Source organism: Nycticebus coucang, chromosome 10 (genome assembly GCF_027406575.1).
Source record: "Nycticebus coucang isolate mNycCou1 chromosome 10, mNycCou1.pri, whole genome shotgun sequence".
In the NCBI taxonomy this organism is placed as follows: Eukaryota; Metazoa; Chordata; class Mammalia; order Primates; family Lorisidae; genus Nycticebus; species Nycticebus coucang.
In genome coordinates this window covers 10,419,704-10,445,828 of record NC_069789.1, presented here as the reverse complement: position 1 = coordinate 10,445,828, position 26,125 = coordinate 10,419,704, and the positions used below count along the sequence as shown (strand labels likewise).

The following is a 26,125-nucleotide window of genomic DNA, read 5'->3' as shown; positions in this document are numbered from 1 at the left end:
TATTTCCTTCCTTTCAGTTCTTCAAGCATAATAATTCTTCTCCCACCTTAGGGAGTTTGTAACTGGTTCATTTTCTCTAGAATGTTCCTCTCACAGATGTTTTGTGAGAGAGCTATACTCAGTGGTAAGATTTTTTCCTATATGCATTCAACAAATATTTTTAAATGCAGGTTTGAAAAGCAAAGCTTTAAGGCATCAGTCTATATTTGAACATACTAATTTGGAGTGTTTTTAAGAAATCATGATTAAGAATTAGATCCTTGGATCTAGAACTAGACACAAAGTTTGGGATCTGAGCTATACAATTTGAGGAGTTGTATAGGAATTGAATGGTACTTGAAGCCATATGAGTACATAATATCATCTAGGAAGAGAACATACCATGAGAAGAGAGGAAGGTCTAAAGCCAAACCCTGGTGACCTTCAGTGGAACGGGAAGGAAAGGTAACATGGAAGCCAATGTATAAGATGCTACCAAAAAATCAGGGAGATAGGGTGGCACCTGTGGCTCAGTGAGTAGGGCGCCAGCCCCATATACCAAGGGTGGTGGGTTCAAACCCATCCCAGCTAAACTGCAATAAAAAAAATAGTCAGGTGTTGTGGTGGGCACCTGTAGTCCCAGCTATTCTGGAGGCTGAGGCAAGAGAATCGCCTAAGCCCAGGAGTTGGAGGTTGCTGTGAGCTGTGTGATGCCACGACACTCCACCAAAGGCGTAAAGTGAGATTCTGTCTCTACAAAAAAAAAAAAAATCAGGTAGATAAACAGAATTATGTTTATTAAATTTAACAATGTGTATTGTCATATATTGATGCTATGTTTAGAAAAATATTATTAAAAATAGGCTGGACACAGTGACTTGTGCCTGTAATTCGAATACTCTGGAAGGCTAAGGCAGATGGATTGCTTGAAGTCAGGAGTTCAAGACTAGCCTGAGCAAGAGTGAGACCCTGTCTCAATGAGAAATAGAAAAACTAGCCAGCCATGGTGGCAGGTACCTGTAGTCCCACCTACTCCGGAGGCTGAGGCAAGAAGATTGCTCAAGCCCAAGATTTTGAGGCTTCTGTGAACTATGATGCCATGACACTGTATGTCTCAAAAAATATTATTAAAAATAATAAGACAAAGATTGGCAAAAATGTTGTGAAACTTGGTCTTTCATAATCATTAGGAATAAAATAAAGTGATATAATCCTTTGCAAAATAATTTTGGTAATATTAAGAGTTTTCAAAATGTTCATACTTTTGACCCAATACTCACACTTCCAACAATCTTATCAAAAGAAATAATCAGTCTTTTGTAAAAAAGACTGTATATTAGTTTACGTTCATGGGAATTATATTTACCAATAGTTAAAAAATAAAACCAGCACAATATCTATATTTTTAATAGCAATATTATTTAAAATGTTGTTAATATAGACTGTAATAACATGTAATAACCTGGGGTAACAGTAGACTACACTTGATAAATCTGAAGAAAATATATGAAATGCGGCTTTTATCTTTTTGATCATTTTTATGTGATAATTCTTCCATATTTATAAAATTATTTTTAATGACCATGAATTACTTTCTTAATTGGAAAAAATATGTTTTTAAGCTTGTTTACATGATTATCTTAACTTTTTCTTGGTATTTTTTTCTAATCTTTTTGTTTGTGTTATTATATTTTATTTCTGTCTATTCTTTGCTACATTAAGAAGGCTTTCAAAAAAAAAAAAGAAGCCTTTCTTCACTCTTTTCTTTTTGCAGTTACATGAAAGATAGTTGTATGTACAATTCTGAAGAGTGAATAATATTTTTAGAAACAAAATTATATATATAATTTTATTTCTTGATTTAACCCACCACCACTTTATAAAAATTATTAAATGTATATTCTTCAGGGAGGTCACCCTTGACCACTATTTCTACTCTTCAAAATAAGTTAGATTTTCTAATGTGTTAACATGTTATGCTTTGAATAAAGTGTTATCCTGTCACCACTAACAACAAAAATAATAATAATAATAATAATAAAAAGTTAGATTCTATTCCACCATACCCACAACTCCCATGACTACACCCGTACTGAACTCATCAAAGCATTCTCAAAGGCTCCTTTGTGGGTGGTTGGCATATTTCTAGAAAAGTAAACAGAAGAAGAAAGCTATAGAATTATGGACTGCCCTTCATTATCTAATTTTTAATTTTAGGAATTCTTCAAAATGAATCAGTTGCCTCTATTCTAAAAATAACTTATTAAGCCAGGCATTGTGGCTGGTGCCTATAGTCCCAGCTACTCAGGAAGCTGAGAATCACTTAAGCCCAAGAGTTTGAGGTTGCTGTGAGATATGATGCCTCAGCACTCTACCCAGGGTGACAGAGTGAGACTCTGTCTCAAAAATAAATTAATAAAAAAAAATCTTATTAAAGAATAATTACAGCTAACTTCAACTTCTCTCTGTATGTCACAATAAAAAGGGAACTTTTCAGATCTCTCTGAATTCTAAGAGAATTATTCTTAAAGTCTCCAGGTGTCATTTGAAACCTGCCTTGAAAGAGGATGTCATTTTGAAGACAAGGTCAAGTAGAAGGAATTCTAACAGATTAATTTTTAGAACACCATTATGTATTTAATTGGCACTAAAACTAGGGTTATTTATTTAAGGGTTCCATAGTTTCATAATCATTCAGGATTATGATTGTTCATGGTATTTTGGGCATGTGAAAACTATAATATACTTTATTTGTAATTCATAAAATTCTAATGGAGAGGTAGCTGTATCATAGAAAAAACAAAGCTAAATTTTGAAAATGTGATAAATTTACAAATTTGAACAATGTCTTAACTAAAATAAAACATTGAATAAATCATTATGTCATTTCATAATATTTTTGGCTATGGAAATAATTAAAAGAAAAATTTTATTTTGTTTGTTACAGAATTCCATAGTACTCAGCACACAGTTGAATACGTTGGGACAGCACCCTACAATATTTACAATTTTGAAGAGAAAAATTTATCTTCCAAAAGGATTGCATGAGGGGTATTTAATTTTTTAATTTCAAATATAAAGTTCAAATTTAAAATTCCAAAACAACAGCAACTTAAAAGAGAATGAAAACTTTATGTAATTTTAGGAATGTATCTTATATGTAATTTCTAAGTGCCTTCTTTTGTGAAATACAAAAAAATGCAATAATCAGAGTTTATTACCAACTCAGAAAATGCCAATCAGACTGTTGGATTATATTTCTACAATTTGTTTAAATACCTGACCCTCAGTCCAAGAGCCTCATTCAGGTTGGTGGCAATCCTGGAAATGTATCAAAATGTTTCCTGCTGGTCCATAAAAGTGAGCCACAATGGTGTGATGGATATCTTAACCACCAGTGCACATACACTCACGACCACACACCCTACAAATTCTACCTGAGAAGTTATTACTATTAAACCTGGTAGGTTATCACAAGGTTTGGTCAACTTTTCTTAATCTGTTGAGCAGCAAGGGACAGGGCAAGATGCTTACAACTAAAGAGAAAGTTCTTGTGTTCAGGGACCTTCCAGTTAATGAGAGAAAAAAACAAACAATAGGAGAATGTGAGTGCACACCACTATGGCATAATATCCTCTCCACGGTTGGTTCCCATCTTGAGCTCTCAGTGGCTGGAATTGGTTCTAGTCACCTGCAACACTGAACTTGAATAAGTGGGGTGAAAAAAATGAATGAATGAATGAATACAAATTATTATAAAATAAAATTTGTAAAGTATGCAATAATCATACAAATACACAACAATAAACAATGAAAGCACTCAGGAGCCACCATATTTGTGATTATTTTAGAACTTCCTGGTGCTAGGAGATACCCCTTAAATTTTTTGCTTTACAAACATTTATTTCTTGATCTAACCCACTATCACTATGATCACCAGATCACCAGATCACCATCTCTTGCTGATTGATCAAAAATTGAGTAAATAATTTTCTTTCTTTTTTTTATTAAATGATAGCTGTGTACATTAATGCAATTATAGGGTACAATATGCTGGTTTTGTATAAAATTTGAAATACTTTTTTTGTTGTTGTTGTTGAGACAGGGTCCCACCCTATGCCCCTGAGCAGAGTGCAGTGGGTGTGGTAGCTCACCGCAACCTCAGACTCGGGCTGTGGGCACCCCGCTGCCTCAGCCTCCCGCCACACCTGGCTGGGTTTTTCCATTTTTTTTTCATGAGTTGGGGTCTCACTGTCGCTCAGGAGAGTCTCGAACTCCTGAGCTCATGCAATTCTCCCACCTCAGCCTCCCACAGTGCTGGGATTACAGGCATGAGCCACCGCGCCCGGCAACTGGTAAACATAGCCTTCACTACATTTTCTTAGTTATTGTGTTAAGACATTTATATTCTATACTTAGTAGATTTAACATGTACCCTCGTAAAATGCACCATAGGTGTGGTCCCACCAATTACCCTCCCTCCATTCATCCTCCTTCCTTCCCTTCCCCTCCCCTTTCCCCTTTATCTTGGGCTGTAGTGGGTTATAGCTTTCATAAGGAACTGTGGGTGCTTATAAATTGGTTTCATAGTAGGGCAGAGTACATTGGATACTTTTTCTTCCATTCTTGAGATACTTTGCTAAGAAGAATATGTTCCAGCTCCATCCATGTAAACTTCTGGTGGGAATGCAAACTAATACTTTCTTTTTGGAAAGATGTTTGGAGATCACTTAGGGATCTAAAAATAGACCTGCCATTTGATCCTTCAAATCTTCTACTAGGTATATATCCAGAAGACCAAAAATCACTTTATAACAAAGGTATTTGCATTAGAATGTTTATTGCAGCCCAATTCATAATTGCTAAGAAGAAGCCCAAATGCCCATGGACCCATGAATGGATTAATAAATTGTGGTATACCGTGGAATATTATGCAGCCTTAAAAAATATGGAATAAATAATTTTCTTACTTATTTTTATTAATCTTTCTTAAATGTACATATAGCTCACATACATTTCGATGTTTAATATTATACATGTCTTGGGTCTTTAATTCAAAATTTGGTGATGTTCTCAAGATCAGAAATAAGCTGTAGGACCTTAACTCTTATTTATATTCATTAGCCTATGGTAAAATTGGTTTCATTATATATCATTTCACTTAAAGTCTCAGTTTCCAAGAATCTATCTCTGACATTGAGTACTTAACATGTGCAGAAGCCCTTCAACTAAGACCTGGAAAAAAAAAACATATGCATTCTAAGAGGTATATTCACAGGTATTTCATTTTCTTTTAAACTACTGTTAAGGGTATTGTGTCTTTGATTTAATTCTCAGCCTGACTGTTTTTGGTGTACATAAAGACTTCTGATTTATGCACACTGATTTTGTATCCCACATCTTTACTGTATTCCTTAATCACTTCAAGGAGTTCCTGGGATTTTCTAAGTATAGAAAACATTATCAATATTATCAATTGATCATATTATCAACAAAGAGCAAGAGTTTGACCTCCTCTGTCCCTATTTGAATACCCTTGATCTCCTTCTTTTACCTTATTGCACTGGCTAGAACTTCCAGCATGATGTTGAATAGCAGTGTTGATAGTGGACATCCTTATCTGGTTTCAGTTCTATGTGGAAATACTTTCAGTTTTATTCCATTCAGAATAATGTTGGCTGTGGATTTGTTGTATATGGCTTCTATCAATTTAAGACATGTCCCTTCTCTATGTCTATTCTCTTAAGTGTTCTTGTCAGAAAGAGATGCTGAATTTTGTTGAATGCTTTTTCTGCATCTTTGGGGGGGATTATATGGTCTTTGTTTTCCCTTCTATTTAGGTGGTGAATTACATTTATCTATATACATATGTTGAGCCAACCTTGCATCCCTGGGATAAAGCCCACCTGACCATGATGCATAACTTTTTTAAATGTATAGTTGTATTCTCTGCTAGAATACAGTTTTTTGTAGTAATCAGTGATGATCTTTAGCATCTCTCTGGTATCTGTTGTTATTTCCCCTTTTGCTTCTAATTAAAGTTATTAGAGATCTTATGTTTAGGTTTCTAGTTAATCTGGGTAAGGGCTTATTGATTTTATTAATCTTTTCAAAGAACCAATATTTGTTTTGCTGATCTTCTTTATGTTCTTATGTTCTCAATTTCACTGAATTCTGATCTCATTTAGGTTATTTCTTCTTTTCTGCTAGGTTTGGGATCAGATTTCTCTTCCATTTCCAGCTCCTTGAGGTGGTTCATCAGGTTGTTGACTTGAGTTCTAGTTTTTGGATGTAGGCATTTAATGCAATAAATTGCCCTCTTAGGAATGCCTTTGCAGTATCACATAGGTTTTGTTAGTTTGTGGTTTGTGTTTTTTTAAGAAATCTATTGATTTCCTTCTTTATCTCTTCCTTGACCCAGCTGTTGTTTAGCATAAGGTTTTTTAGTTTCCAAGTTTGGAGGGTTATGCAAAAACTTAATTTTTGTAGGAGATGATCCAAGCCTGACAGGTCATATGTCACTAAAGTCTATATTCTACTGGTCAGAACTCAGGCACATGGTCCCACCTAACTGTAGTGGAGGCTTGGACACAAAGCCTAGGAATGTGCCCTGGAGGAAAAGAAAATGGGGTTTTGTATACCCATCAAGTTTTCTCCTTATTAAGCTTTCTTCTTCATTCACTCTGGTCTTTCTATTATTCTTTTAGTCATTACTTTAAAAAGTATACAAATTACTTCTAAACAATACAAGGATTTCAGAATAATTTAATTATTCATCTTGCTCCCATTTCACAAGCTAAGCTATACCTCATTTCTACCCTGTTTCCATATGCATCAAAGATACTGATTATTCTTATTTCTATAGTTCATCTTTATTTACATTTACCTATGATTTATTTCCTTATAAATTCTTGTATCTTATTCCTCTCCTTTAGGGTTTTATTTTCATTCTTTTTTTTTTTTATGGGGCATCATACACTGGTTTTATATACCATTTGACATATTTTCATCACACTGGCTAACATAGCCTTCCTGGCATTTTCTTAGTTATTGTGTTAAGACATTTGTATTCTACATTTAGTAAGTTTCACATGTACCCTTGTAAGATGCACCATAGTTGTGGTCCCACGAATTACCCTCCCTCCACCCATCCTCCCCCCTTTTCTACCCTCCCTTTCCCCTTTCCCCTTATTCTTAGGTTATAACTGGGTTATAGCCTTCATATGAAAGCTATAAATTAGTATCATAGTAGGGCTGAGTACATTGGATACTTTTTCTTCCATTCTTGAGATACTTTGCTAGGAAGAATATGTTCCAGCTCCATCCATATAAACATGAAAGAGGTAAGGTCTCCATCTTTCTTTAAGGCTGTATAATATTCCATAGTGTACATATACCAAAATTTATTAATCCACTCGTGGGTCGATGGGCACTTGGGCTTCTTCCATGACTTAGCAATTATGAATTGGACTCCAATGAACATTCTGGTACAAATATCTTTGTTATAATGTGATTTTTGGTCTTCTGGGTATATACCTAGTAGAGGAATTATAGGATTGAATGGCAGATCTATTTTTAGATTTCTAAGTGTTCTACAAACATCTTTCCAAAAGGAACGTATTAATTTGCATTCCCACCAGCAGTGTAGAAGTGTTCCCTTTTCTCCACATCCACACCAACATCTCTGGTCTTGGGATTTTGTGACATGGGCTAATCTTACTGGAGTTAGAGGACATCTCAAAGTAGTTTTTATTTGCATTTCTCTGATGATTAAGGATGATGAGCATTTTTTCATCTGTAGGCCATGCGCCTGTCTTCTTCAGAGAAGTTTCTCTTCAAGACTCTTGCCCAGCCTGAGATAGGATCACTTGTTCTTTTCTTGCTAAGCCATTTGAGTTCTCTGTGGATTCTGGTTATTAAACCTTTGTCAGAGACATAACCTACAAATATCCTCTCCCATTCTGAGGGCTGTCTGCTTGCTTTACTTACTGTGTTCTTGGCTGTGCAGAAGCTTTTTAGTTTGATCAGGTCCCAGCAGTGTATTTTTGATGCTGCTTCAATTGCCCAAGGGGTCCTCCTCATAAAATATTCACCCAGGCTGATTTCTTCAAGAGTTTTCCCTGCACTTTCTTCTAGTATTTTTATAGTTTCATGTCTTAAGTTTAAATCTTTAATCCAGTGAGTCTATCTTAGTTAATGGTGAAAGGTATGGGTCCAGTTTCAGTCTTCTATAGGTCGCCAGCCAGTTCACCCAGCACCATTTGTTAAATAGGGAATCTTTTCCCCACTGAATGTTTTTAATTGGCTTGTCAAAGATCAAATAATGGTAAGTGGCTGGGTTCGTCTCTTGGTTCTCTATTCTGTTCCAGACATCTATCTCTCTGTTTTTGTGCCAGTACCATGCTGTTTTTGATCACTATTGATTTATAGTACAGTCTCAGGTCTGGTAGCAGGATTCCTCCTGCTTTGCTTTTATTTCTGAGTAATGTTTTGGCTATTTGATTTTTTTTCTGATTCCATATAAAATGAAGTATTATTTTTTCAAGATCTTTAAAGTATGACAGTGGAGCTTTAATAGGGATTGCATTAAAATTGTATATTGCTTTGGTTAGTATGGACATTTCAACAATGTTGATTCTTCCCAGCCATGAGCATGGTATGTTTTTCCATTTGTTAACATTTTCAACTATTTCTTTTCTTTAGAGTGTCATAGTTCTCTTTATAGAGAACTTTCACATCCTTTGTTAGATAAACTCCCAAGTATTTCATCTTCTCTGGCACTACTGTGAATGGAATAGAGTCCTTAACTGTTTTTTCAGCTTGACTATTATTGGTATATATAAAGGCTACCAATTTATGAATGATGATTTTGTAACCTGAGATGCTGCTATATTCTTTTATCGCTTCTAAGAGTTTTGTAGTAGAATCCCTGGCGTTTTCTAGATATACAATCATATCATCTGCAAAGAGTGAAAGTTTGATCTCTTCTGACACTATATGGATACCCTCGATCGCCTTTTCTTCCCTAATAGCGATGGCTAAAACTTCCATTACAATGTTAATGAGCAATGGAGACAATGGGAAACCTTGCCTGGTTCCTGATCTGAGTGGAAATGATTTCAATTTAACTCCATTCCATACAATGTTGGCTGTGGGTTTGCCATAGATAGCCTCTATCAGTTTAAGAAATGTCCCTTCTATACCAATTTTCTTAAGTATTCTGATCATAAAGGGATGCTAGATATTATCAAAAGCTTTTTCTGCATCAATTGAGAGAATCATCTGGTCTTTGTTTTTTAATTTGTTTATGTATTGAATCTATAACTTATATTTATAGATTTACATATATTGAACCAGCCTTGAGACCCTGTAATAAAACCCACTTGGTCGTGTTGTATAATTTGTTTGACATGTTGCTGGATTCTGTTTGTTAGGATCTTGTTGAATATTTTTGCATCAATATTCATTAGTGATATTGGTCTATAATTTTCTTTTCTTGTTGGGTCTTTTCCTGGTTTGAGGATCAAGGTGATGTTTGCTTCATAGAATGTGCTGGGTAGTATTCCTTCTTTTTCTATATTTTGGAAAAGGTTGAGTTAGGTTAGCCAAAGGTTTATCTATTTTATTGACCTTTTCAAAAAAAACCCAACTTTTTAATTTATTTATCTGTTGTATAATCTTTTTGTTTTCAATTTCATTTAATTCTGCTCTACTTTTGGTTATTTCTTTTCTTCTACTGGGTTTGGGGTTGGAATGTTCTTCCTTTTCCAGTTGCTTGAGATGTCCCATTAAGTTGTTAACTTCCTCTCTTTCCGTTCTCTTGAGGAAGGCTTGCAGTGCTATAAATTTCCCTCTTAGGACTGCCTTTGCAGTATCCCAGAGGTTCTGATAATTCGTGTCTTCATTGTCGTTTTGTTCCAAAAATTTGGTAATTTCCTTCTTAATCTCATCTATGACCCAGCTATCATTCAGCATAAAGTTATTTAACTTCCATGTTTTTGTATGAGTATACAGATTCCTGTTGTTATTGAGTTCAACTTTTATTCCATGGTGGTCTGAGAAGATGCAAAGAATAATTTCTATTCCTTTAAATTTACTGAGGTTAGACTTGTGACCTAAGATGTGATTGATTTTGGAGTATGTTCCATGGGCTGATGAGAAGAATGTGTATTCAGTTTTGTTGGGATGAAATGTTCTGTAGATGTCTGTTAAACAGATGGCTGAGATGTCAGAAATCAAATTTAGAATTTGGATTGCAAACAAGATTAATAGAATAGAGGAAAAGTTGGAATTAGAAATTCCAGGGGAGCATTTCAAAAGTTTTCTCAAGAATTCAACGAATTTAAAGACAAAATCTCCAAAGATTTTGATACATTGAGACAAGAATTTGCAGCCCTCAAAGATCTGAAAAATACAGTAGAATCCCTTAGTAACAGAATTGAAGACAAAGCTTTTGAATGCTCCCAAACTCTCAGAGAGGAAGATAAATGGAGAGCAAAAACAAATCATTCTCTCAGAGTGCTCTGGGATAATTCTAAGAAAACTAATATTTGCCTCGTAGGAATCCCTGAAAGTGACAAAGTGGCTTTGCAAGGCACAGAGGCTCTTCTTCATGAAATTATGAAAAAATTCTCCAGACATGCCAAGAGATTCTGAAATTCAGATAGCAGACAAGTTTCAGAAACCCAACACGACTCAACTCAAATAAGACATCCCCCAGGCACATCATAATTAACTTCACTAAAGTTAATATAAAGGAAAAAATTTTGAAAGCAGCCAAACGTAAGAAAACCATAACCTACAAAGGGAAGAATATTAGAATGAGTGCAGATCTCTCTGTTGAAACCTTTCAAGCCAGAAGAGGGTGGTCATCGACTTTTAATCTCCTAAAGCACAATAACTTTCAACCCCAGATCCTGTATCCAGCTAAACTGAGTTTCATTTATGATGGAGAAATTAAATTCTTTAATGACATTCACATGTTGAAGAAATTTACCATAAACCAGCTCTCCAGGATATTCTCAGACCTATCCTCCATAATGACCATTGCAATCCTCGACCACAAAAGTAAACTCACTCCAACTTCCACAGTGGCGAAAGGATTAAAAATGTCCACTGGACTTTAAAAAAACTCAATACCCAAAATTCTACCAGGCTTATCAGTATTCTCCATTAATGTGAATGGCTTAAATTGTCCTCTAAAGAGGTGCAGGTTGGCTGACTAGATACAAAAACTCAGGCCAGATATCTGCTGCATACAAGAATCTCATCTTAAAAGATAAATATAGACTCAGGGTGAAGGGATGGTCATCTATATTTCAGGCAAATGGAATCAGAAAAAAGCAGGTGTTGCAATTCTATTTGCAGACACAATAGGCTTTAAACCAACAAAAGTAAGGAAGGATAAGAATGGTCACTTCATATGTGTTAAGGGTAATACTCAATATGATGAGATTTCAATTATTAATATTTATGCACCCAACCAGAATGTGCCTCAATTTATAACAGAAACTCTAACAGACATGAGCAACTTGATTTCCTCCAGCTCCATAATAGTCGGAGATTTTAACACTCCTTTGGCAGTGTTAGATCCTCCAATAAGATGCTGAGCAAAGAAATTTTAGATTCATTATTATTATAATAAAATTCTTCAGTTCTTTATATTAATGCTTTTTTTTTTTGAAATGTAAGCTCTTATTTGCATGAGGATTTTTTCACCCTCACTCTAGAATAAAAGTTTACAATTTAAGGTTACAGTTTAAGATTAACATTCTTTCCCCTCAGCTCAATGAAAATATCATTCTATTATTTTCATCCTATTTTTGCTGATAAAAAAAAATCTGTCAATCTAAATGATATTCCATTGCAGGTAATCTGCTTTACTTGCATGGCAGCATATATGATTTTCTTTCTTTCTTTGATGTTCGATGATATCATTGTGAGGTACTTGAGACTTCATTTCAATCTTCATTCTGTTGGCTTAGACCTTTAATAAATTTTGAAATTTTTTTATGAATATTTCCTCCTTTTCCAAGTCATTTTCTTTAATTTCACTTCTGGAAAAAATTATTAGGCACATGTTAGGATTTGTCCTTATGCTTAAATTGTTTCTGTCTTTTTTTTTTTTTTTTAAAGACAGAGTCTCACTTTGTCACCCATGGTAGAGTGCCATGGCATCATAGCTCAAAGCAGCCTCAGACTTCTGGGCTCAACCAATTCTTTTGCCTTAGCCTCCTGAGTAGCTGGGATTATAGTTGCCTACTACAATGCCCAGGTATTTTTAGAGTTGGGGTGTCACTCTAGCTCAGGCTAGTCTTAAACCTGTGAGCTCAGGCAATCTATCCACCTTGACCTCCCAGAGTGCTAGGATTACGGCATGAGCCACCACACCTGACCCCTTAAATTGTTTCTTAACCTCTTTCATATTTCTATATTTTTTTACCTGCTTGCACTGCATTCTGGTTAATTTCCACATATCTATCCTTTTCTAGTAAGTATCTCTCCACCTGTATCCAATCTACTTTGTAATCATCTCTAAAATTTTGAATATAATGACTATATTTTTGTGTCTAGAATTTTTATTTTTTAAAAATGTGACTACTTTTCTGCAGAGCAGTTTAAAATATGCCTATTTTCTTAGCCATATGAAAATGACTATGAAAAGTCGTTTTATTATAATTTCTAATCTATTTTCCTCTATTTATTTCAAACATATTTTATATACTATTCAAATTGTTCTGTTATTTTTTAACATTTTCCATGCCAGATTTCAATTTATTTTGTCTGCTGACTCTCCATCTTGGCAGTTTACTTTCTTATGTGGTTTGTAAGTTTTGATTATCAAGTATTTGATGGTGGTGGTTTTTCTGCTGGGAGTCTTAGGTTTCTGCATTTTCTTTTCCAATTCCTTCTTTTGGGGTTTTAGGGGTTTCAAGGCTACTTGACAATTTTTAAGCTTCATTTTTCATGTAGCAATTTGTATTACCATAGACTATTATTAGGTATGTTAAGTTTAGATCTACATCCATATGTGGCCTGAGGTGAATATTTTACATTCTTTTTGTTTATTTATTTGTTTCGAGACAGAATCTTGCTCTCTTACCCCAGGTAGAGTTCCATGGCTTCATCCTAGATCACAGCAACCTCAAACTCCTGGGTTCACACAATCCTCCTGCCTCAGTTTCCTGAATACTTGGGACTACAGACATACACCATCATGCCCAGCTAATTATTCTAATTTTAGTAGAGACAAGGTCTCACTCTTGCTCAGGCTGGTCTCAAACTTCTGACCTCAAGCAATCCTCCTACCTTGCCCTCCCAGAGTGCTAGGATTACAGGCATGAGCCACCACAGCCAGCCAGGAATGGCTATTTTCATACCCAATAAAACAGACTTTAAATCAAGAACAGTAAAAATTTTTAAAAATGTTAAAAAGACAAAGGTCACTGTAGAATGATAAAGGGATCAATTCAACACAAAAATTTTGTGATCCTAAATATATGTGCACCTAACACAGGAATTTCCAGATTTATAAAACAAACATTACTAGAATAAGAAAAGGGACAATACAATAATTCTGAGAGACTTCAACACTCCACTAGCAGCACTAGACAGATCATTGAGGGAGGAAATCCAGAAAGAAACTTCAGAATTAAACCACACCTGACAGACAAGTATATTTCTTTTTCTTCTTTAATTGCCCTGGCTAGAACCTTTCTAGTACAAATATTGAATGGAAATTGTGAAAGTATTAAATAGATATTCTTGTCTTGTTCCTAATATAGAGGGAAAATATTCAGTCTTTAACCATTAAGTATGATATTAGTTGTAGGCTTTTCATAGCTCTCTTTATTAGATTGAGGAGGGCCTCTTTTATCCTAATACTAATTTTTTGAGTATTTTTATCATAAAGGGATATGGGTATTTCAAATATTTTTCTGAATCTGTTTTAATGATCTTATGGGTTTTGTCCTTTACATCTATTGATTTGGGGATGTTGAACAAATGTTGCATTCCTGGCATAAATCCCTCTTGGTCTTATAAGTCCTTTTTATGTTTCTACTTTCCATTTGCTGGTATTTTACTGAGCATTTTTGTATCTATATTCATAAAAGATATCGCTCTATAGTTTTTCTCTTGTGATACTTTGTCTGATTTTAGTGTTAGGGTAATGCTGGCCTTATAGAATGAGTAGAAATGTTCCCCAAAAGCCATCTGGGTCTGGGGTTTCTTTGTGAGTAATTCTAAAAGAATTATTACTGATTAAATTTATTTATTTATTTTAAGTCTATTCAAATCGTCTATTACTTCATGAGTCAATTTCAATATTTTGTGTCATGCTAGGAATTTTCTCATTTCATCTAAGTTATCTAATTCTTGGTTATATAATTGTTCTTAGTGTACCCTTCTTATATATAACAATGTATACAATTCTTTTTATTTCTGTAATATAGGTAGTATTTTCTCTTCTTTCCTTTCTGATTTGAGTAATTTGAATCTTCTCTCCTTTTTAGTCAGTCAGGTTAAAAATTCATCAATTTTGCTGATCTTTTATATGAACCAACTTTAGTTTTCATTGCTTTTTACTATTTCTATTCTCTATTTTATTAATTTCTCCTCCAATACTTATTATTCCTTTCTTTCTGTTTGCTATAAGTTAAATTTGCCCTTATTTTTTTTTTTAGTGTCCTGAGGGTGAAAGGTTAGGTTATTGATTTGGAATCTTTCTTTTTTCTAAATATAGTCATTACAGCTAAAAATTTCCCTTTATGTACTGCTTTTGCTTCATCTCATAAGTTTTGGTATGCTGTGTCTTCATTTTCATTCATCTCAAAGTATTTTCTGTTTTCTCTTGTGATTTCTTCGTTGGCCCATTGGTTATTTGAATGTGTGTTAATTCATTTTCAGATAAATATGAATTTCTAATTTTTTATTGATTTTTTAAATTTCATTTCTTTATGGTCAGAGAAAATACTTTGTAGATTTTCAGTCCTTTGAAATTTATTGAGATTTATGGTCTAACATACCATCTTTCCTAGAGAATGTTCCGTATACACTTGTGAAGAACATATAAATACATATGTATTGCTGTTGTTGTGTGGTGTGTTCTTTAGATGTCTCTTGGTTCTAGATGGTTTATACCATTGTTCAAATCTTCCGTTTCCTTTTAGATCTTCTGTTAGTTCTATCCATTTTTGAAAATGGGGTATTAAATCTGAAACTATTACTGTTGAATTGTATTTCTGCCTACATTCTATCATTTTTGCTTTATGGATTTTGAGTCTCTGTTGTTAAACTAATATATGTTTATAATTGCTATTCTTTACTAATAGACAGACCATCTTATCATAAAAGATTCCTTTTTATTTTTGTAACTTTTTATTTTAAGATTTAGTTTGTCTCATGTTAGTATAGCCATTCCATGTCATTGCATGATATATCATTTTCATTTCTTTACTTTCAGCCTATTTTTATTTATGAATATAAAATATATCTTCTATAGACAGTACACAGTTAGATGATCTTTTGTTATAAATCCATGAAAACAACCTCTACCATTTGAATGAACTGTTTAGTTCACTTACATTTAATGTTATTACTAATATAGTTGGATCCAGTTATGCCATTAGACTTTTTCTTTTCTACATTTTTTACATCTGTTTTTGTTCTTCTATTCATCCTTTACTGTTTTCTTTGGCACTAAGTGAATGTTTTCCAGTGTTACATTTTAATTCCATTAATGATTTTTTTCACTATGTTTTTTGAGATATTTTCTTAGTTGTTTTTCTAGAACTTACCCTATACATATCAGCAAAAACTACTTTGGATATTTTACTAATTTGATTTCAGAGAGATATAGGAATCTTACTCCTATGTAGCTCTATATCTTTCCCCCTATTTTGGTATAATTTTCATGACCATTACATCTATATATGCTATAAACCAAATAGCACATTTTTAATTATTTTTAATTATTATGGGTACATGACAGTTGTATATATTTATAGCATACATGTGATGTTTTGGTGCAGGCACACAATGTATATTAATCAAATTGGAATAAGGTACAGTTGCTGGTAACCATCATTCTACTGTCTCCCTGAGGTCAATTATATTTTTTTTTCTTTAATTTTATTGTTGGGGATTCATTGAGGGTACAATAAGCCAGGTTACACTGATTGCAATTGTTAGGCAAAGTCCCTCTTGCAATCATGTCTTGCCCCCATAAAGTGTGACACACACCAAGGCCCCACCCCCTCCCTCCATCCTTCTTTCTGCTTTCCTCCTCCTCCCCCCATAACCTTAGAGGTCAATTATTTTTAATATTTAGCTCCCACTAAGGAGTGAGAACATGCAAGATTTTTCTTTCTGTGCTCAGCTTATTTCACTTACTGTAATATTCTCCAGGTTTATCTATATTGTTGCAAATGGCAAGATTTCATTCTTTTTTGTGGAATGAGAGCAAGTTTTGTGTTGTAAATCCACACAAAATCCATTAGAACTGCCTCTAACTTAGTAAATAGTAAATCAAAAGTAATATTGCATTACTGAAGGGATTGCAAAGACTAGAGCCACCATCAAGGACTTGGAAGATGCAGGGATAATGATTCCTGTCACATCCCATTCAACTCTTCTCTTTGGCCTGTGCAGAAGACAGATGGATCTTGGAGAATGACAATGGATTCTCATTTAACCAGGTTGTGACTCCAGTTACAGTTGCTGTACCAGATGCGTTTCATTGCTTGAGCAAATTAACATGTCCACCATGACATTGTATGTGTATACAACTATTTTTCAGGCAAATGCATTTTTTTCTCCATCCTTGTCAATGAGGACTTTCAGAAGCAGTTTTCTTTCAGTAGGCAAGGCCAGCAATACCTGTGTCCTACCTCAGGGATGTTTCAACTTTCTAGCTCTATATCCTAATTTGGTTCACAGGAATCTGAGATCTTGTTCACCTTTCTCTTCCATAAGATATCACACTGGTTCATTACATTGATGACACTATGCTGATGGGATCTAGTGAGCAAGAAGTAACAATGATCTTAGACTTGCTCATAAAACATCAGCATGCCAAAGACTGAGAAATAAGCCAACTAAAATTAGGGGCTTTCCACCTAAGTAAAATTTCTAGTGGTCCTGTGGTATAAGATATACTAAGATATCCTTTCTAAGGTGAAAATTAAGTTGTTGCATCTGGCCCATCTTACAACCAAGAAAGAGATATAATGATGCCTAGTGAGCCTCTTTGGATTTTGGAGGTAACATAATCATGTGAAAGCCAACCTCTCATAATCTATTTCTTTATAGTATATTCATGTATTCTATTTTATTCTATTGATTCTGTATCTCTGGAGAACTCTAGATAATATGAATAGCATCTACACAAAATAACAGAAGATATATACTAAAATGATATAAAATGGAAAGGAAGAGAAAAATTTGAAAGCTTGTGGTCAAAATTTTAAAAAGTAAAATTTGAAAACAAAATTATAGATAACAGAAAATTGAAAAAGAGCAGTATTCCCTGGGTAGGCCTTAGGTGATGAGTTCTATCAAATGTCCATTCAAACGAAATCACAAATGCCTAGTTGTAATGTGACTGCATATGTGAGATTATTGTGTAACCAGTAGACAAAGTAACAAAATGGTACTGGTGATTTAATAAATTGCAATTGTAACCAATATTCAAGCTAGGTGATGTGGTTTAAATAAAGCAGAAATTGCACTGAGTTTACTAATGGTATAGTCTAGGGCAAAAGAGATTTGATAGCAGTTTCACAACTGCTCCAATGTAAGAACCCCTTGACCTAGCAAGACCTAGGCCAATGTGAGGATTCTGAGCGGGCAGAATGCCATCATCACCAATCCAAGTATGTATTCCTTGAGAAAATGAGAGGCTCAAAAACTGAACATACTTTAGCCTGATATATCCTGGATTGCTCTGATGAGAAACTCTCAACAGAAATTTTTGTTACTCTTAAGATGTATGATCAGAGTGAATTTTTTTTGTTGTTGTTGTTGTTTTTTACAAATTACTCTGTGTTTTCACCTTAAAAGATATACTCTGTTCTGTCAAATTTTAGACTGACAAGGGAAAAAAATGGAAGATCCTAAAAACTTATAGAAAGACAATCCATTTAATAATCTAAAAAATTAATATGTCATTTGACTTTCTCGTTATTGATTCTGGAGAAAAATGCCTTCTCCCTAACCCACTATTCCTCAGGAGTGTAAAATAAAGATATTTTCAGATATTTAGCTTCTCAAAAAAGGTATATTTAGATGCCTTTCACGGGAAGGTACTGAAGAATCTGCTTTAGAAAAACAAGAAAGATCAAAGAGTAGATGTGGTAAATGGTCCTTTAGACCCAGTGAGTAATGAAGGGAAATCCCAGGAAACAAATACTAGATTACCTCTACCTTTAACACATGGAAAATATTGGAAATACTATTTTAACTACTTATTAGAAGACCTAGAAAACAATTTTTTAATGAGATAATTATTAACTCCAGGAAAATTTTTAAAAAGAAAACATAATTATAGTAGAACTGGCTCAATAGTAAGCAATATTAACATAAGAGTAATAATATAAACATTCCATTTATTTAACTAAAAAGTTAATATAATTAATTTGAGAGATGGAGAAAAATGTATAAGTAGGCATGATACATGAGAGATACATCTTCATCTGCCACGTAAGAAAGCAGTAGATGCTATACAAAAATTTTAGATTAATAAAGAGCAATAGAATGGATGAAGATGGCAGAATAGAAGGATCATTCAGATGAACTCTCCTAGAATGTCTGAGGAAAAAAAAGAGAGCCCAGCATTACCTGGAGCAGACACCTTGCCCAGAATCATAGCTCAGGGAACACAGCAAGAAGATGGTGACCTGGATACAGCATATGATCCTGAGTGGTGTAAATCTGATGAATTAGGCAAGTGATTGCAACTGGCTAGGATTGGCTTCCTCCCTCCGCCCCCCTCCGACAGAGGGCTGGGATGGGAGGAAGCTTTACCAGAGTTTTCAATAGTTGGGAGAACCTGAACGTTGAGTGGAAAGCTTAGAAGAGTGGGCAGACTTGAACAGCAACCAGATTTGAATGCTGGATGGAGTGGACTTGTCATAGGCTTGGTGGCTGGCAAGGCAGCCATACTGAGAAGGTCTCAGAGGCTAGGGGGCTGCCATTGTGAGAAGGTCATCGGAAGGTCTTAGCTGGGGCTTAAAGCACTTGTGTCCATTCATGGGACAGGCTGAGGGATTCTTGCACCCCACAGGAACTGGTGTCAGGGGGCACTGTAAGACCTGCCCCTAAAGGAGTCTTGGGAGCTTTAAGATCCCAAATCCACATGGTCTGAATGCTGTGGAAACAATCAGGCAATCACCAAAGGCAACTAAGTTTGGATTAAGGACCACAGAGGTTGCTGGCTGTACTCTTTGTCTCCTAAAAAAAAAAACCGCAGCACCACTTGGTGTCCTGGTGACATATTAAAACATACTGTGATCAACAGGAAGGACTTCTGTTTGAAGTAAAGGGGGCAGTAAGAAGGAAAGTGGAAGACAAGAAGGTGAACAAGAAGAAAGAACACATGAAAAGGAACCAACAGAAAAATTCAGGCAACATGAGAAACCAAAATAGAGGAACTCCTCCAAGGAACCATGAGGCAGCTACTGCAGAAGATTCCACATATAAAGAATTAATGGACTTGACAGAAATGGAATTTAAAATATGGATGATAAAGACAATAAAAGGAATGGATGAGAAAATGGAAAGACAAGAGCCAAAAGTCACACAAAGAGACATGAATAGAACCTTTTCTAAAGAAGACAGACGAATGGCTAACAAACATGAAAAAATGCTCACCATCCCTAATCATCAGAGAAATGCAAATCAAAACTACCCTGAGATATCACCTAACCCAGTGAGACTACCCCACATCACAAAGTCTCAAAGCTGCAGATGCTGGCATGGATGTGGAGAGAAGAGAACACTTTTACACTGCTGCTGAAACTGCAAACTAATGCAACCTTTTTGGAAGGAAGTATAGAGAATCCTCAAAGAACTCAAATTATACCTCCAATTTGATCCTGCAATCCCATTACTAGGCATCTACCCAGAAGAAAAAAATCCTTTTATCATAAGGACACTTGCACTAGACTGTTTATGTGAGCTCAATTTACAATCGCCAAAATGTGGAAACAGCCTAAATGCCCACCAACCCAGGAATGGATTAACAAGCTGTCATATATTTATACCATAAAATACTATTCAGTTATTTAAAAAGATGAAGACTTTACTCTTTTGTATTAACCTGGATGGAAGTGGAACACATTCTTCTTAGTGAAGCATCGTAAGAATGGAGAAGCAAGAATCCAATGTACTCAATTCTAATATGAAGGCAGTAGATGAGCTATAATACAAGGGGGGTAGAGGAATGAGGGAGCAAGGAGAGGGGAGAAGAGAGGGGGTGGGGTCACAGTGTATGGCACACCTCTTGGGGGCAGGACACAATTATAAGAGGGACTTGATCTGACAGATGCCATCAGGGTAACCTAATTCATTGTGCCCTCAATGAATCCCAAACAATAATAAAAAAAAAATTTTTTTTAAATATAAGAGTATTCATTTGAGAATATGGAGACACATTTTAGAATAAAGAGCTATAAGAATGAAGATTGCTTTCCTTTGGGACCAGAGTGAAATATGAGAAGGTATCTGGCAGTGGTAACATTTTAGTATTATTTTATTAGTTTTACCCAGGTTTTATTTTAATTTAAAAAATTAAGATTATAAATGCCAATACTGCAGCAGGATGGATCAGGAAGGGAAAGATCATTTTATTCTTTTTTTTTTTTTTTTTTTCCTCTCTTAGGACCTGGCGTATCCTAGTACCAATGACAATAGATGATGTTCTAAATGAGATTAAAGGAAACCTAGTGACTTTTCAAGATTGCTTTATTGCAGATCTTTTTTTTCTGCTCCTTTTTCCTATTCCAACTCTACCTGATACTCCTGGCTTTTTACCAATCTCTTCACAAGCTGGTAGTCAGTTAATAACTTCAGCAATTGCTTGTCTTCCTTCAGTTGCTATTGTAGTAACTGATATGGAGACCTATCAAACAAATGACTCATTCCGTACATGGACTACAGTCAGAGTGCCTCCAAACATTCTGAGTGATGCTGAAAGACAAAGTGTGACTCATGTGATTATATTTCCGCAAGGAATATTTTTTCTAATAAATAGCATTCTTTACCTAAAAACTGTTAATGGATTTAAAAGACTGGGAAGAAATGAAAATATACTTGATAATGGAATTATGGGCATTATAACAAGAAAATGGTGTTGGACCAAATATTTACTTAAGGTTAGTAAATATTATGTGTATGTATATCACAATACATGTTTAGATATATTTGTCATTTCATTCATTTGGGGATGTGTCAGAGACAATGCTATACAGCTCTTTGCATAGTTATTTTATCTAAGACTATAAACAGTTCTATCTTTCTGACCCAAGTTCTCTAAGTAGCTTTTATAATAGAGATGCACCTCTAACAACAACAAAAAATTAATCTTATGTGCTATGATGTATTTGTTATATTATGGTAGCATGATTTTACCTTAATATGGCCAAAATTCCCCCCAATATTATTTTCCCTGAAGACTCTAAGAGCTCTAAAGAAAATTAATGGCTCACACCTGTAATTCTAGCACTCTCGGAGGCCAAGGTGAGTGGATCCCTAGAGCTCAGGAGTTTGAGACCAGCCTGAGAAAGAGCAAGACCCTCATCTCTACTAGAAATAGAAAAACTAGTTGGGCATTGTAGTGGGTTTATGGAAAACATAAATAAGGGAATAGTCTATCAAATGGATAGACATAGTAAAACTAAAAGCAAGAACATTATTACCATAAAATTAGGATAGTGGTTATCATAGAAGGAAAAGGTAGTGACTGGGAGAAGGCATGAGTAGCACTTAGGAAGTTCTGACAATATTCTGTATCTTAATCTGTATAATCTTTACATACAGTCTTGCTTTGTGATAAATCTGAGCTGTATGCATTTCTATTTGGTACTGTAAGGGTGAGGGGAAACTTCCCATTTCCTCCTGAAACTTCACTAAAAGATCAACTCACAATTGAGGCACATTATTAAGAGAAAGTTTATTATGCACACAGGGAGAGTCACAGAGTGATTACCCCATTTAGCAATGGGGTCCAGAAATAAATAAATATATATATATATATATATATAGAGAGAGAGAGAGAGAGAGAGAGGAGGAGGTAAAGAATATAGGTAATTCAGTTTAGGGGCAATAAATGGCTGCTAGGGAGAATGAATAGATACTTGGGAGAATTAATGAATGGGGGGAAACATTAATTTGTAAATGATTCTCTTGGCAAATTAAATTAACTTGAGAGATATGTTTTATATTTAAAATAATTTGGGGCAGCTCTGGTTGTATTCTTGATATTCTTTCCTGAAATATACTGAGATAACAGGGAAGGAAAGAGAAGTTAATTGTTCTTTTTAAACCAGGGTCTGCCTGGTTTATGCAATAGAGAGAAAGCCCCTTCCAAGGCTTGTTGATCTCCAATGGCCTTTAATTCCAAATTATCTTTATTCCAAGGAATCATATTCTGGGCTGAAATTTCCTGAGCTCCTTTGGAACTTTTTCTGGATCAGATTTCAGATTTTTTTTAAATGTAAAAATGAGTGTTAAACATTACATTTTATGTGATTAATTTAGATACAATTAATAATAAATGAAACATGAAATTCAATTGTCAGGTTAAATAGAAGTTACAACAAAAGTAACTAATGTATTGGAAATTAGATAAGAAGCAATTAAATGGAATAAATAACTCAGAGAAAAATTGATGGAAAACAAGAAAAAGGATTAGGAGATAAGGAGGAAAGAAGGGAAAAGAGAAGACCCAACATGTATCTAATCAGAATTCCACAATGAAAGACTAGAACAGAATGGTAAAGTCCTAAGAATTAATTTTCATTTCAGAAATACTAATATTAAAATCCCAATTAATATAGGGATTAAACACAGATACAAAATAATAAACTATCAAAGACTAACAAAAAATATTAAAAGCATCCAGACAGAAAAGAAAAATTACAAATAGCTGAAATAGTTATTGTCAACCTAAAATTATATGTGTATGTGGGTGAGGGAGATAGTCAATGAAACTATTTTCAAGAACAAGAATTTTAAAAGCCATTTTAAGAATTAAAACCAGAGATTTTTAGATATCAATACAATGACTGAAATAAAAATTATATGTGCCCAATAATGGAATGAAGATGATATAACAGAAAACAGTATTTTAAACTGAGGGTATATTAATAGAAAATAAAATACAGAAAACAGTCTAAATAATATAGAGAAAAATTATAAAAATGTAATCAAACCTCAGAGACCTATAGTACTATACCAAAAGTTCTAATTTTATGTTATTGGATTAAGAAGGTAAAGAGAAAGAGTATCATGTAGAAAAATATTTCAATAAATAATTGCTAGAACCTCCCATATTTGACCAAAGATACGAGAATACTGGGGTCAACAAGTTCAGAGAATGCCATGCAAGGTAATTGCAAAGAAATTCATAATCTGCAAAATACTTGAAGGCAGCCAAACAGAAATAGCACATTACATTTAGGAGAACAATGATTCAAATGATTGCATATTTCTCATCAGAATTCCTAGCTGGCTAAAGATAATGAAACAATATTATTAAAATATTGAAAGAAAAGGGCCAGAATTCTATTTTCAGAGAAAAAAAAATGTCTTTTAGGAATTAAGGATAAACAGGCAGTCTTAGGTAAAGCTTAGGAAATTTCACCCCAAAATATTCTTAAAGTTTCATAGTTCTCTTTATAGAGATCTTTCACGTCCTTTGTTAGATAAACTCCCAAATATTTCATCTTCTTTGGCACTACTGTGAATGGAATAGAGTCCTTAACTGTTTTTTCAGCTTGACTATTGTTGGTATATATCAAGGCTACCGATTTATGAATGTTGATTTTGTAACCTGAGATGCTGCTATATTCCTTGATCACTTCTAAGAGTTTTATAGTGGAATCCCTGGTGTTTTCCAGATATACAATCATATCATCTGTGAAGAGTGAAAGTTTGATCTCTTCTGACCCTATATGGATACCCTTGATCGCCTTTCTTCCCTAATTGTGGTGGCTAAAACTTCCATTACAATGTTAAGGAGCAGTGGAGACAATGGGCAGCCTTGTCTGGTTCCTGATCTGAGTGGAAATGATTTCAATTTAACTCCATTCAATACGATATTGGCTGTGGGTTTGCTGTTGATGGCCTCTATCAGTTTAAGAAATGTCCCTTCTATACCAATATTTTTAAGTGTTCTGATCATGAAGGATGCTGGATATTATCAAAAGCTTTTTCTGCATCAATTGAGAGAATCATATGGTCTTTGTTTTTTAATTTGTTTATGTGCTGAATTATCCTTATAGATTTACATATATTGAACCAGCCTTGAGACCCTGGGATAAAACCAACTTGGTCATGATGTATAATTTGTTTGATGTGTTGCTGGATTCTGTTTGTTAGGATCTTGTTGAATATTTTTGCATCTATATTCATTAATGATATTGGTCTTTAATTTTCTTTTCTTGTTAGGTCTTTTCCTGGTTTGGGGATCAGGTGATGTTTGCTTCATAGAACGTGTTGGGTAGTCTTCCTTCTTTTTCCACATTTTGGAACAGGTTGAGTAATATAGGTACTAGTTCCTCTTTAAAGGTTTGATAGAATTCTGACGTGAAGCATCTGTCCTGGGCTTTTCCTTTTAGGGAGATTTTTTATGGTTGATGCTATTTCAGAACTTGATATTGGCCTGTTCAACATTTCCACTTGATTCTGGCTAAGTCTTGGAAGGTGACGTGCTTCCAAGTATCGGTCTATTTCCTTCAGATTTTCATATTTCTGAGAATAAAGTTTCTTGTAATATTCATTATATTTCTGAGGAGTCTGTTTTTATTTTGTCTTTATCATTTCTGATTGATGAGATTAGAGATTTTACTCTTTTTTTCTGGTTATGTTAGCCAAAGGTTTATCTATTTTATTGACCTTTTCAAAAAACCAACTTTTTGATTTATTGATCTGTTGTATAATCCTTTTGTTTTCAATTTCATTTAATTCTGCTCTAATTTTGGTTATTTCTTTTCTTCTACTGGGTTTCGGGTTGGAATGTTCTTCCTTTTCCAGTTGCATGAGATGTCCCATTAAGTTGTTAACTTCCTCTCTTTCCATTCTCTGATGGAAGGCTTGCGGTGCTATAAATTTCCCTCTTAGGACTGCCTTTGTGGTATTCCAAAGGTTCTGACTATTCATGTCTTCATTGTCATTTTGTTCCAAAAATTTGGCATTTTCCTTCTTAATCTCATCTCTGACCCAGCTATCCTGCAGCATAAGGTTATTTAACTTCCATGTTTTTGTATGAGTATGCAGATTCCTGTTGTTACTCAGCTCAAGTTTTATTCCATAGTGGTCCAAGAAGATGCAAGAAATAATTTCTATTCCTTTAAATTTACTGAGGTTAGACTTGTGACCTAAGATGTCACAAGATGATTTTGGAGTATGTTCCGTGGGCTGATTAGAAGTATGTGAATTCAGTTTTTGTTGGGATGAAATGTTCTGTAGATGTCTGCTAAATCCAAATGTTGGATGGTTAGGTTTAAATCTAAAATTTCTTTGCTCAGCTTCTTATTGGAGGATCTATCCAACACTGCCCAATGAGTGTTGAAATCTCCGACTATGATGGAGCTGGAGGAAATCAAGTTGCTCATGTCTGTTAGAGTTTCTCTTATAAATTGAGGTGCATTCTGGTTGGGTGCATAAATATTAATAATTGAAATCTCATCATATTGAGTATTACCCTTAACAAATATGAAGTGGCCATTCTTATCCTTCCTTACTTTTGTTGGTTTAAACCCTATTGTGTCTACAAATAGAATTGCAACACCTGCTTTTTACTGATTACCATTTGCCTGTAATATGGATGACCATCCTTTCACCCTGAGTCTATATTTATCTTTTAAGGTAAGATGTGATTCTTGTATGCAGCAAATATCTGGCCTGAGTTTTTGTATCCAGTTAGCTA

At 34.4% G+C, this 26,125-nt stretch overlaps 1 protein-coding gene across 1 annotated transcript in view; it reads left to right on the top strand.

Annotated features, from left to right (window-relative positions):
* CATSPERE (catsper channel auxiliary subunit epsilon) overlaps positions 1 to 26,125 on the top strand; it is a 172,862-nt gene that overhangs the window by 79,254 nt on the left and 67,483 nt on the right. The window contains exons 9-10 of the mRNA XM_053604723.1: positions 2,927 to 3,030; positions 20,858 to 21,354. Coding sequence (XP_053460698.1) covers positions 2,927 to 3,030; positions 20,858 to 21,354 — 601 coding nt within the window. The remainder of the gene's footprint in view (positions 1 to 2,926; positions 3,031 to 20,857; positions 21,355 to 26,125) is intronic.